Below are 14,280 nucleotides of genomic sequence, written 5' to 3' on the forward strand. Positions count from 1 at the left end.
TTTTAATTTTCTGCGCGCTATAAGCCCTGCTGGACAAATTTATGTCTCGTGGGCCCATTAGGAACGAGCCAATGAGAAGCGTCCGATATATGACACTTTTAAGCTGTGACGTAAGAAAAGGACACTATTCCCTGGCATGAAGCGTTGAAAGCTTGCACGATGTTCTTTCCTTACGTCACGCTCGATATATCGCGAACGATAGGTGAAAAAATAGACTTTTATATATTATTGCTCGTAAAAAAATCAGGATTCAAAATTTTAAACAAATTTTTCGGAAAATGAGTTTTTGAAAGATATGAAAATCTACCAAAAAAATAATAAATTGAAGGATTAGGGGCACTTTAAATGATAAGTGCACTGCTCAAATGTTTGCACGAAGATTACCAAGATGCACAACTTACCAAAACCAACCAACCAACAAACAAACAACTGACAAAACAAAACAAAATGCCAATGACAAAGCCACAGATTATCATCGCGCGACAACTTTGCAGAACTGTACAGGCTGTGCTAATCTTCAATAAGCCTAATTTATCGCCAACTTTATGGTATCCAAAAATGTGACATAACCAGTCCAACATTATATACTCAGTTTTTGTCACCTGTTCTTCCCTTGTACGCCGTTTCAACATCCGAGCACGCATGCGAAGTTCATATTCATCATAGTAGCGTCGCGCACGAGCAGATACTTGTCGTTTTTCTCTGAGTTTTGCTCTCACTGTCCGCTGCTGCTGTTGCTGCTCCTGCTTCTCACGCTGGCACCAAGAAATAATGTCACAAATGAGTATATACTAAATTAGGGGATAACGCCGAAGACGCGCTCTGATTGGCTACTCAAACTCCGAATATCCTTTGTTAGTATAATAGACCTTATTCACGATGGCCACCATGTTGGATTTGCTATTATCATGCAAATTAGTTACACACTTCTGAGGGGGCAAACAACACGAGTTCGAGAGGTTATAACGAACATCTTAGCCGCACAAATGATTTGTTTCACGTTCATTGAATGTTTATCACCTAAGTGGTGAAATAGAATGATTACACAAGGTACTTAGATGTTTTTTAGTAACCCCGAAAAATGAACAGATAACGAAGTAGAAAGTCAAAATGTCAAAATTCTAAATTCTAAAATGTACTTTAAGCAATGTTATTTCAATATTTCGACGAGCCGATTTTCCGCAATTTGCCTTTTTTCCACTGTTTGCCCCTCAGCATAACACATGGCTAATTTGCATGACAATTTGAAAACCAACATGGCGGCTATCGTGAATAAGGCCTATTACATAGGTGATTACTAAAAATTCTCTGCGCTGATTGGTTGCACTTAAGATGATTATTACGCGATAATCACCTGAGCGGCTTTTTGAAAATGGCCGCCAGCCGTTTTGTGGAGGTGACAGACGAAAAAAATTAATTGTTTTAAAGAAAATGCGTCTTTCACAAATAATCACCTATGTAATTATACTACAACAATTGGCCATTCCTGAGTTCATGTCTGCCTCCTCTTCAAAGCGAGTCTAAGTGCGACGTTTTTCTTATAAAAATTAGTTTTCATTCTTATGTAAAGCTTTGAAGAGGAGGCAGACATGAACTCGTAAATGGCCTATTATTCGCCTCAGGCTTGGTGAATAAAAACCTCGACTTGCTCTCGGTTTTTATTCACCTCACATTCGCCCAATAATTGTTAATTAGTATATACTAAAACAGTGAATAGCGCACAAGACGCGCTCTGATTGGCTACTCAAACTACGAATATCCTTTGTTATTCACCTCCCAGAAACTCGCGCGAAATTGCGCCAGAAAATGTTGCAATCGTTGCAGGAATAAATGAGTTAACATCATCTTCTTGTGCTATATTATTTCACTGTATTATTATGCACTAAAACAACCGTATTCACCTCAGTGTCGGTGGCTAGTGGTGGATATTTACCTCACAGCTTCGTGGCTCGGTAAATACTTCAACTAGCCACCTCCACTTCGACGAATAGTTGTTACATTAATTTTCGCGCGATTTATTGGCTACATTACGTCACGTGGTGTAATATCACGGAAAAACCCCCGTCTGCGTCGACACTTGTGGCGCGCTCACGAAACCAGTGGGACATAGCCAGCGGAAAAAAAAGACAGCATGAGTCTTTACTCTTTACCTTTATTTTACACGGAAGAAAAACAAACTTGTTTTGCAGAGTCTAGTGATCGTGACATTAAAAAGCTTGTCGCAAATGCTGTTCCGGACAGTACAAAAAAAGTCAACGAAATATTCTGTCAACGTCTTTAAAAGGGAAGAAACTTTGAATAGACCTTCAGATCTAGTAGGCCTATGCAAAATTAGCAGAGTCATTCTGTAGAATAGAGAATTAATACTGTGTTTACTAACTAAAAAATAAACTAACCATTCTCGTCTAAGATTTGCAACAGTCCATCTTCGACGTGAATCTTTCAAAAGACCACTTCACAAATAATTAGAAAATTAAACAAGGCTTACCTATAAGGTGAAGTTTGATTGGAATTCTATGAGTTCTATGGTCAGGAACGTAGACGTTACGTGAGATAGAGCGCGCGAAACCAGAGCTTTCAGTCTTTAAAGGAGAGATTGTGAATTGCCACACAAGGTTATTTAAAAGTTTATTAATTTTGAAAACCCCTAATTACAAAAAAGAAATATTAATTACGTACACAACTTGCATTTAGCAAGAGATAATCGAGGTGAGTTATACCTACATAACGTGAGGTCGCGTGGGTGAACTCTCGCTTATAATGCGTTTATAGGGTGAGGTCGTGACTTCTACGTTCCTGACTAATGACTCATAGAATTCCAATCAAACTTCACCTTACAGGTAAGCCTCGTTTAATTTTCTAATTCTATTTCGTCATTGGTCTACATCACTACGAAGTCACGTGATTCTTTAAAGCAGTGTGGCAATGAAACAATTGTAAGCCAAAATATAACATTTTATTGAGGAAAACTGTGGGATACAAATTATTCCCCAAATTCTCACTACAACTTAAGGGTTCGTTGTAAAACGTCCGAAAAGTAGACTCTCTTGCCCATCCTGCAGCCTTCATAATAGTGTACAATGACGTGTTGTTAGCATACGGTTTAAGCCACAAATGATTCTCACCATTATGGCCACCTTCTGTTTCTTAAGGTATTGTTTAAGGCATCTTACAACACATAAGGCACTATCTGGAGAGCAGGTTTTAAAAACTAGTGGTTCCTGGTGCTTTCCAGGTTTAGATATTTAAGTAACGTGGATATCTGGAAACAATACATGATCATCACTCGCATTCATATCAATAATTTTACGGCTTTGAATTGTCTGACAAAGTTTCCCAGAAAGTAACATTATTAACAATAACACGTTTCAGGGTAAGGTCCTCGAGACTGATTTCTTCGTTATCATCCAGTGATTTTATGCATTGTAGCACAACATCAGTGTTCTATATATTTCTTGATGATGAGGCAATGTGCGCATTGACTCGAATAAACCGTTTAAGAATGTTGTTACTAGAGGATGATGGCCAAATAAGTGTCCTTCTGGTAGGAAAACCACAGTGGAGAGAGCACTCCATGCAGTGTTAATTGTACTATAAGAACATCCATCCTTGTACAGTGCATAAAGAAAATCAATTCACCTTTATCACGCGGCGGCCATTTTGGAGTCCGCGTGGAATAAAGGCTTTGTCTTTGCATTGTCTTTGCCCGTCCAGCCTCACACTGAATGAGAGGTTCGACGGGCAAAATCTTTTGTTTGGACATTGAGTGATATTGGTCTATACAATCTGCTACAGTAGCCGAGACAGCCTTAACTTAAATTTTCACACAGTGCAAAAATGCAAATATTTTGAACTTCGGCATTGCTGGTCACACACAAATTTTACGCCATGTACATATTAGGTTAATATCGAGCGTTCTCACAAGGCAGCGATCGAACTATCTGCATCATGCTTTCGAGAGAATAATTCATTTCTTCTAAGACAAAAACTGATTGATAGTTATCAATATACACATCTCAAAAAGGCTGTGCCAATCGGATCCTCGCGTTTGTGGGCGAACGCATTCTTCGGAATGTTGGGGTTTGCGGGCAAGCGTTTCCTTCCCTCCTCTCCCCCTCCCCCCTCTCTTATTTTTGCTCGGTCAAAACGTCGAAAAAGTACGCTTCTCAAAATTCCTCTTCAGCGCCCCACGGAAACGCTTGCTACGCAAGCTATATGGGGACTGAGTAATAAGCATCCTTGAGACCAATGGATGCCATATGAGTATAACATCCTGGTTTCTTGAGGCATACAGCACTCCATGCATTGTTCATTTTTTAAATAATGGTGCGTGATTATTTTATGAAGTAACTGAAGATTTAAAGTCATGCGATGGGTTCCATTTTTTTTTGGACTAGTAAAGGTGGGGGAAGTACACTCCCCATTTTCATTCATGCTGTAGCTTAGTGATTTCTGAATCAAAAGACTCTGTTTGTGCTTCTGAGAGGTTAGCATGAGTTAAAGCTTCATTCTGACAGGGATTAGAATAAAATTCAATCTTTTTACCAGACACTGTTTCCAGAATTTCTGGCTCTGAAGTTAAAGTTTGCCATTGTAAATACAATGGTTGGTTATATTGCCTTCACTGAACGTTTGAATTCTTTCATTCAAATATGTTGACAATAGATCGTTTTCACGTGACGTCATCATTTTCTAAAATCCAAAACTAAAGAGCCACGAAAGTTTTTATCCTCATCAGGCATAAGAGGCGGTAAATTTGTATCCATTTGCAATTTTAATGCTCAATAGCGTGCTTCGTTTGGAAACCAGAGCATTTTGAATTTCTGAGTTATAGCGGTGCGTGACACGAGGCGACGATCGAGTTTATTGAGAAATATATATTTATCTCATGGTTTTGAGCCTTTTTAGAATTTAAAGCATTAGGAGAAGTGCTTAGGTAAATAGCTGTCTGTTCAGTACAGATGATCACTCGCCTAGATAGCCAAAGTAAGTAACAGATGTTGACACTATTTTCCGGCCGCCATATTGGTGCACCAGGGGAAACGCACAGGCCTAAAACTTGGAGAAGTGTCTTCTTCATTTATCTTCTGCAACATCACGAATTCTTGACTTTTTCCACAGGATGGTTTTCGATTTATTTTTTTATTGCGTGACAGTGAAACCGATCTATAGCACCACCATGGAGTCAAATTCCTCCCTTACCTCAATCAAGTCAAATCTGTTTGATAGGGTATTTACTATTTCCGATCCGATGGATCCTCTTTTCTTGGAGGAGCTCTGACTGTTGTTTCTGAAGTTTTGATTCGTGTAGGGATGGCTCTTCCCTAAAAAAAGATTCTTACTGCCCGTTCGACAATTGGATTGGGGCTTGTAGTTATGCCCTTTGTTGGTAGCTGAGCTACTTGCCGAGGAGCAATTCGCTCATGGCGGCCATTGTCTTGTTCATTGAAACTAAAAGAGCCATTAGCTCATTGCACTGCGAGGGAGCCGTATTTTTTCCTGATTCAGGATTTCCCTCTTCATCTTCGTTGTTTTCCATATCGGCTTTCATACGGTAGAAAAAATCCGAAAATATATTCTTAATTCAAAACCTTGACTTGAAGCTCTGAAAAACGACGCTCAACTGCAAGCTCTGGTTTCGCGCGCTCTATCTCAAGTGACTTCGTAGTAACGTAGACCAATGACGAAATAGAATGCCCGTTTTTTATAATAGAGACGCATTATCTGTCTGGACGAACTTGGGCAAACATTTGTTGTTTGTCTGTTTAGGCGTCTCTAGTACAAAGACGGGGACAAGACGCACTATTATTCGTCTAAACGAACTATCTTTCGTTGTGCGTCTTGTAGGACGCACAACGGAAGATTATTATTACCGGATAATGTGCCTTGTGCGCTTCTTTATACTAGAGACGCATAACCAGACCAACAACAAATGTTTGCCCAAGTTCATCCGGACGGATAATGCGTGTTATATAGTTCGTTCCGTCGTAACACTAGACTGATAACATGAGAGACGCATAATTCGTCTCTATTATAAAAAAGACCGATGACGCCATATTGGTTGGGGGCAAACATGGCTAACCTTACAGTGATTGTTTTGTATTTTAACCGAATTTGAACCTCAGTAACTCCGCTATGGAAGCTGTATTTTGACAGCTACAATGTCTTTTAAAAGGCATTTGTACTGACATTATTCTCATGAAGTATACAGAACAGATTCAGGCTAGAACGATCGTAAACGTCTTTTTAAGATTTATACAAATACTTCCAAAATTATGTAAAAATCCCGCTAGATTAAGTCGCGGCTACACGAGCGATGATACAGATACAATTTTTTCAAATTTTATCGCAAAAAACACACCCTTGAATTGGCGACGCGACAGGTGAAACAGTTGCAAGAAAAAAATTGCCAGAGTTGAAACTTTCGCGACAAAATCGCAGAGATAGTTGCCCGTGTAGCCACCCTGCAACTTTTTGCCAGCGCTTGCGACGTGACTACCACTCTCTGACCACTCTCATTGGTCAATATCTGTGTTTAGATGAGAGTCCGGAAACACGGCTGTGACATCACACGAATTTTGATTGGTTATGCATTGTCAGACGCGCATTTTGATTGGTTAAACGGAAATATGAGCGTTTGTCAAGAAAATCGGTTTCAATCAAGAAGTGAGAAAACTAGCATTTTCAATCATTTTTAAAATTGAAGACTTTTTTCCGTGCATAATAACTGTCTCGAATTCTCCCAACTCCCCCTCGTGTTTAGATGAGGCTATGGAAACACGAAAAACGTCCTCTATTGCTTAATTAGCCAATGAAATTAAAGGAGGAGTGTTTGTTTATAGTGCCCAGGTCTTTTGAAGTATGCCATTCGCGCGGTCTTCAATCTGCCGCCAAAAATTGTCTAAAGTGTAGCCACCTGGTGCGCAGGGGACGCGACAAAATTTGAAAAAAATCGCATCAACGGCGCGAGCAAAAAATCGCTCGTGTAGCTGCGGCTTTAGAAGCGAGATGAGAAGATCTGTAATTCCACTTTATACCGACGTCATGCCTCCTTTGCTGGCCTAATTTTTTGTTGGATCAATCATAGCAATAAAAATCATTAAAATTAGCCGCAAATGTTGGACATGCGCCCCTTTGTAGCAGTGCTCGAGAGGTTCAAATTTGGTCAAAATCCCATACACGCACTGCAATTTTAAGTTAGCCGTATTTCCCCCAACCAATATGGTGCCATTAACCGTGAAGAGGTCTATTGCTCCAGACTTTGCACATACACTGTGTTTCACGGTTGCAATTTCTTTTTCATCCCTCGCAGTGACAATTAAAAGACAACATACTTTTTGTTGTAATCCAGTTTTGAACAATGGATCGGGAAAAATACGAACCAGTAAGCAAAAACTCCGAGATTTCGAGTTTTTGATCTAACGGAAGTTGGGAGAGTTTCACATGACAGTTTGTCAAGTTTTGGTCCAATCATAGTGGAAATAAAGTTAAGTAAACCAATCAAATGTACTTTCTTACGTCGATCGCGCGCATTAGCCAACAACACCGGCTTTTTACGAGCGGTTTTGGCGCGATATGAATATTAATGACAGGGTCCTATATAAAAATATATTAATCCCATTCTGGCTTGCTGGTAAGTCGGCTGATAATGTCTTTAGCTGAGAGAGAGCCCTCAAAATTTCACAATTTCCCTCGAGCCTTCATTCTTTGGACAATCTCTCAGCCGACATACCAGCCGTTGCTTCACCTTCCAACATCGTCACTTCCTTCCCCAGTCTGGGCTACAATAGGTAGAAGGTAATAATACATTTATGCTTAGGGTGGTGATTCTCCTGCGCCTGCACATTTCCTTTTATCCCTATTAATTTTTTTTTGATCACTATTCTTAAGTTGCATCATACATAATCCTTCTTCTCTTGGGAAAAGGTTTGAATCGAACTCGGGAACTCTTGATTGATATCCGATCTCGATAACAACTACGTCACGGGAGTTTCCCTCACAACAATCTATAATAATTGACTGTGGTTTTCCTATGATACATATAAAATTAAGAAGACCCGGACCTGCATAGTTTCCACATACTATAATTATTATTATCCAATAACAGCTGTTTGGAAGAACCACGTGACGCTATTTATCACTAATTAAGCATGTAATTATGGTCGATTTCAGTGATGCTGAAACATTGACTAACCATACCATTCGAAGATTATGGTCTAAATCTTTTTTCAGTATTCCCACCAAAGCCTCCTGTCGCCTCTCAGCCTCCTCAATCATTCTCTGAGTTTTGCTTGTTTTGACTTCAGTACCAGGCTTCAGAACTGAGTTAAGATGTCGCTCTTGTATCTGCCACATGCTGTGAGCAGTCTGGGGCGAGACATGAAGAAAAGGGAATTCTTCCAACATGGTGGGGAGTAATAAATCTGGGTGATCTGGATGTGAAGCTGCAAAGACGAAAATTACCTTCAAATGCTTCTTATTCCATACATTCAATTTAAAACACAACAGAAAAATGAAAAACGGGATGAAAATACCTGGAGAGGCTAGCACTTTCTTAGAGAAATCCCCCCCCCCCCCCAAAAAAAAAACAAAACATAAGACACAAACTACGATGGCCTAAGAACAAAATTATTTACAAAACAAAACAAAGATTAGGGAGAAAAGTTAATGTCGATATTTATCACAAATGGTAAAAAAAGTAAATCTGATCATTAGCGAGATAGCGGAAGAAATTATGCCTTTGTAAACTTTTTGTTATGTTATGCTATATATAGATCTATTACATGTTAAGAGCCTGATATCGTTTTTATTCACGAGTTTTTAATATCATATCGCGAACGAGCGAGTCTTCGAGCGAGTGAGCCATATCGCTCACTCGCTCGAAGACTCGCTCGTGCTACTTAAGCACGCCATTTTAGGAGGATTTAGTTCTGATAAGACCGGAATATCGTATAACATAAATCTGTTGACAGCCGCTACTAAAATTTTCCAGACTGAAATACGGCCTACCAAACCTCGCTTTCATGTATCAGAACCTAGGTCGTTCCGCGTGTCCGCCATTTTTGAATAAGGTGTATTAATCATTAAATGTGGAAGAAGGTCACTGACGACTGTCATACGGGCCTTCATTTATAAATAAGTGTATTATATGTGAATCAACGACAACATCAGCCAATTAAGGTAACCTTCCGGTATAATCAAGTCAATAATTACCTGATGGCTGTCGGGAAATCGAAATATATTTTTTTTCAAAGCGATTTGGCACTGATCTACATTACATTACATTTGTAAAGGATTTACATTACCGATCTCGAGTTGCGGTTCGCTCTTCCATTTACGGGGAAATCGAGTCTTTTTCGCTATCCCAAGTTTCGTCACACAACAGCTTTTCATTTGAATCTGGGCATACACTAACGGGAGAAGCGCGCGTACAAGATTGTATGTACCGAAACCATCTTCGTCATAAACACGCTATACTTAGGTCCTTTAAAACAAAATCTACAAAAAAGCTTCGGCCCTTTCTATGGCCCTGTGTAAAGCAATATTCTTTCGTGTACGAACTAACCTGTCATACGAGTTGATCTTTTGTTCCGCACGGGGCTGGCTGAAGCACTTCTCTTCCTCTGCTTTCCCATAGTTTGGGTTTTTCTGGTAGGCCTGTATTTTCTGACTTGTGAGCGATAAACCGCTTGCAGTCTACCGCTCGTTTTGACTGGACTCTTTTTTTTCGGCTTCTTCTTAGAAGAACCTGGGGATAACTTTAAAGAAAAGTGAGAAATCGCAACAAAGTGAAAACAGATCGGTTATGACAAATCTATTGAAATAACCGAAATATCATACAGCTAAAGCAGATAACGACGCTTACCACAGAGAGAAGATTCTCCAAAATTATCACACAGATCCGCTTGCAAAGCAACTTTAATTTTTTTTTTTTTCATGACAATACCCAGTAATAAGACAGAAATGCCAGAGCTTTCAGCCAAAAAAAAAACCTCAAACACGAGTTGATGATTTTTTAACCTGCAGTTCTTGCTTAAAAAGCAGAGCATTTAACTGGCTGATGACATGAAATGCTACTAAGGTGAAGAAAACTGCATTCTCACATTCTTGTCAGACAGTTAAAAAATCCCTTTTCGTTAAATGATGTTTAGTAAAAGTCATTTCCAAAAAAGGTAAAGATGTTTTCGTTTGGGAGATAATAACTACTCTTCGCTGGACCAAGCTTCTTAGTTTGAGTTCATTCGGGAACATCTACACGCTTAACATGTTTACTGCAATTCCAGAGAAAATGATTTAGAAAAATGCGGTAACGTAGGTTACCAGTCACAAAACCGACGCAAGATGATTATTTTGTCCGCAACTATTTAAATTGGTGCTCTATCTCCTATGTTTCTAAAAAGTATACTAAAAGTGAAGTAAAAGGACCACTATATAAATGATCATAAAACACTTTCAGAGTTACATTACCAAGTAATGTAAGTTACAAAATCATGAGAAATGAAAATTCTCTCCTCGTTCAAGAGAACCAGACCCGTATTCTTCCCTCTTGATTATTTTTGACAACACTTTTGTACCGACTTTGGAAATAAGTATCTTATGGTTCATATATAGAGCTCGATATAAGATATTTCATATAGTTTTAAAGGGAACGTCCACTAAAACAACAAAATAACTTTAAACCACAGAACATAATGTTTACACAATTAAAATTGTTCACAATGAAAGCGTTTGTATCCGAAAAAATGAATTTCAAAAACGCTCGTTTTAGCTTTTAAATTTCCCGGGCGCCGCCATCTTGAATAATTGTGACGTGTCGTGGCTGCCCTATTGTTCTTGTTTGTTTGCTCTAAAATGAGAGCGAACAATTCAACAAGGGGTTTTTTTACTCCGTTTGCCTAATTGTTTTTGGATGTGGCTCTACAGTGACAAGAAAATTTTGCTGTTATGTTATAAAGACGTAATCGCGATGAGTTCTCGTAAAATTAAGGAGAAATATCACTAGCTTGTGTTTTCAGAAGTTTGTTTACTTTAAAGCATGTACAGGTAATTTGTTGGAGATCTTGTTTGAAGTTTGTCCTTTCTTGGTTGCCGTATTTTGCCGATTCTTGTCATTAGCCAAGCTGGCGTGTTTCCATGAAACACTCCAAAATGTGAATGACTTCGTTCTCAGAGATAAAGTGGATTGTTGACTCTGAAATGGCTTCTTACCTTTTCCGTTCGCTTGCTGAGGATTTGTTTGTAACCGTAAACACCAAAACGCGGACAATTCCCAAACCCTTTATTTTCACTGACCCTACAGCCAGTTATAATAAATAACCCGGGAACTCCACTTTTAGGCTTGGCTAAATCTATATATTATGCGGACAAAAACAAAGACAATTTTGCGATTGTTTGTCCGCATTTCTATCACACAGTGCTTTGTAATAAGGCATTACGATCTATTTTCATCACTTGTAAAAATGCTATTTGTCACCATTTTTGTACTCTTCCACACTAAAGCGATCTCCTATTACTATGCTGACCGAAACGCGCTTTGAAAATAGTTTCCTTTGCGGTAAGTTCAAAATTAGTTATTCCCCAGCGATTCTAATTTTCTGATTAGTTGTCTAAGCGACTTACTGGCATTTTTCGTTTATAATGTAAGGCCCTCTCCTTTTCTTGTTCTTGCTGAATCTCTTTTAATTGGCTCTGGTATGTCCTACGCATGTCTTTGGTGTGTCGTTTCCGCTCTTCCTCAGCCTCTTCATACAGCAGGCGTCTTAATTGATCCATTCTTCCAGAAACTGGAAAGGTTTCCACCGTGTCTCGAAATGTCACACCGCGCCGTGGAGGGCGTTCGGGGGATGACTCTTCGTCGGTTGATTCTAAATGAAGAGCAAATACGAATAACAACGTATATTCTTAAGATTAATTCATATTACCTAGGAAGAGTTGTTTGAAGTAAGATTTTTGCTAAACCGGGTTTATTGCCACGAAAACATTGCGATTTCGGTCACACCCCACGCAGGACTAGCCCCTGCTTTATGACCAGAGATAAAAACGGTTCTGGACTATATTGTTTTTGACACATTCCCGCTCACTGCTTGGCAAACACAAAACTGATCTGGAAAGGGTTGCTCGAAGCATGGTTAGCGCTAAGCACCGTTAAATACCATGGAAACGCATTTATGAATTGATACTTTCTTAACCAACGGTTAGCGCTAACCAGGCTTCGAAAAACCGGCCCAAGTGAGTAAATTCACATCCGCTTTCAAGATTGTTTAAACTTGTTCCGATATAATTACCCGTCGAAGTTTCAGTTCTGAATCATGTATTTCGTTCAAAATCAAATGAAAGCAGTGTTAAATGAAGTAACGTTAATGGTCTATGGAAAATGAAGTAACATGTCAGTAGGGGTGTAGGGGTAATGCTATTGTCAAATCCTCTAAAAAAATTATGAAACTCTGACTCTTTCTGAGGATTCCCGTTTTCAGACCTTATCAATACCTGGATAAATTGAATGGAGTTTTAAACAACGTAATTTTAAGGAAATTAAGGAAGGATACAAACCAGATTTGTAAGCGCGAGGCGTTCGAGGGGACTTTCTTCTGTTTCCGAGGAGACTTTTCGGTCGCGATGTTGATATATCAGCTTTCATCTTTGGGGTAGTAGGTGATGAAACGTCTCCATAATCTGGTACACAATACGATACAGAATTCACACTACTCTGGCCATTTTATGGATAGTTTATTATACAACCTGATAAACATTTTAAATTCGTGGTGTGATTTCACCCTCCAAAAGCGTGAAACGTTTCAATGGTTCAGTTTAGTTACAGTGCAATGCGCCTTACCGTGGCCACCCAACAAACTTTCACCTTTGCCAACTACGTGTAAATAAGTCAATTCAAAAACCCATCCAACGGTGTTCAACTTACAACCGTACGAACTTTGCAAGGAGGCGTGACTGTCAATCAAATTCGCAAACCCTTTATTGGCAAATAATTTGTAAAAAACTTTGTTAGCTGGCCACGGTATGGCGCGTCGCACTGTAAGTCAGGCAAGATTTTCTTTTGCCTTGAACCCTAATAGCTCAATTTCGATGTACTAAAATATATTCAGTCATAAAGAAAATGTATATCATCTCAAGGCTCAAGTCAAGTCAAGTCTAGACTGCTTGCAGCCCTTTCTGAGTTAGTTGAATCGCCCGCTTTGGTCACGCAAGCGAACCAAGGGGAGAATGGTGATAGAGAGTTACCATTCTGCTCTCGCCTCGCTTGCGCCACCGAAGCGGGCGTTTCGACTAACTCAGAAGGGACTGCGAGCAGTCATCTCAAGTCAAGTACATTTTCCGGGAAATAAACTCATACAAATCCTTATGTTTATTCTCCAGAGCCTCGAGATGATACCTTCTGTTTAGGACTGAATTTTAGTATACCGAAACCGGTCTATTACTTGTCAGCCTGAAGGACCTCACATTACCTATCAGAAAGAGAGTCTATGGTAACAATGTCAATTGTCAACAGAGTCAATTTTTTTCATAAATAAACGAATCATTAACAAAACACACACGTACAAACACTTGAGGTTTCAAAAAATTAAAATTCAACAAGCGAAGAATTCTTGTTAACATGGCACCCAGCGGCACATACCGATTGCACTATCACTAGTCTGTGCCAACTCTTCGGCTTCTGGGGCCATCTCAATGTCAGTTTTGATTTCTCCAACTGACGGTTGTGTCCGGTCCCCAAGGTGCGTGATCCGTATCTTTGGTCTGTCCGACGATCTGCCTGGGAATGTTGACGCTAATGGCTGTCAAACAGAAAGAAACAGAAACTCTTTTATCTTCTAGCTAACTTAATGGAGTTGACGTTGCCACGAAGTACTTGGGGATTTAATGCTTTTTCTAACACCTTTTTTTTTTGCAGCAAAGTTATTTTAATAAACTTTTCAATCGATCTGAAAGCTTAATTAAATCAAACAGAGCAGTATTTTTAAGCGATATTATTTTCCTTATCAACGTGTTCATTAAACAACCTAAAGAAGATCTCGTCCATATAAAACATTGTTTCATTGAAAACTGGGGGAAAACGGAGTACACAGGGAAAACCATCCCTGAGAAGAAGTAAGAACAAACTGAACCCATATTTGCTTCCGGGCTGGGGAATTGATATCTTGGTCCCAGAGGTTTTCTTGAGCCGCGAAAGAGCCGCGAAGTGGCGAAGACGAAAGAGAAAAACCTCAGGTTACCTTGGACTTGAATCTCACTTTCATGCAGACACCATGGGCAGGATCTGACCCT

The 14,280-nt window shown here is 39.4% G+C and overlaps 1 protein-coding gene across 3 annotated transcripts in view; it reads right to left on the reverse strand.

Moving 5' to 3' along the window:
* LOC137970040 (centrosomal protein of 95 kDa-like) overlaps positions 1–14,280 on the reverse strand; it is a 67,669-nt gene that overhangs the window by 3,939 nt on the left and 49,450 nt on the right. For 2 of the 3 annotated variants that reach the window (XM_068816497.1, XM_068816495.1), the window contains exons 13-18: positions 13,631–13,790; positions 12,550–12,672; positions 11,620–11,864; positions 9,566–9,758; positions 8,200–8,444; positions 603–755 (exon numbers count right to left, since the gene is read on the reverse strand). In XM_068816497.1, coding sequence (XP_068672598.1) covers positions 603–755; positions 8,200–8,444; positions 9,566–9,758; positions 11,620–11,864; positions 12,550–12,672; positions 13,631–13,790 — 1,119 coding nt within the window. The remainder of the gene's footprint in view (positions 1–602; positions 756–8,199; positions 8,445–9,565; positions 9,759–11,619; positions 11,865–12,549; positions 12,673–13,630; positions 13,791–14,280) is intronic. The other variant, XM_068816496.1, reaches the window with a different exon arrangement.

Source organism: Montipora foliosa, chromosome 9 (genome assembly GCF_036669935.1).
Source record: "Montipora foliosa isolate CH-2021 chromosome 9, ASM3666993v2, whole genome shotgun sequence".
NCBI classification, from domain to species: Eukaryota; Metazoa; Cnidaria; class Anthozoa; order Scleractinia; family Acroporidae; genus Montipora; species Montipora foliosa.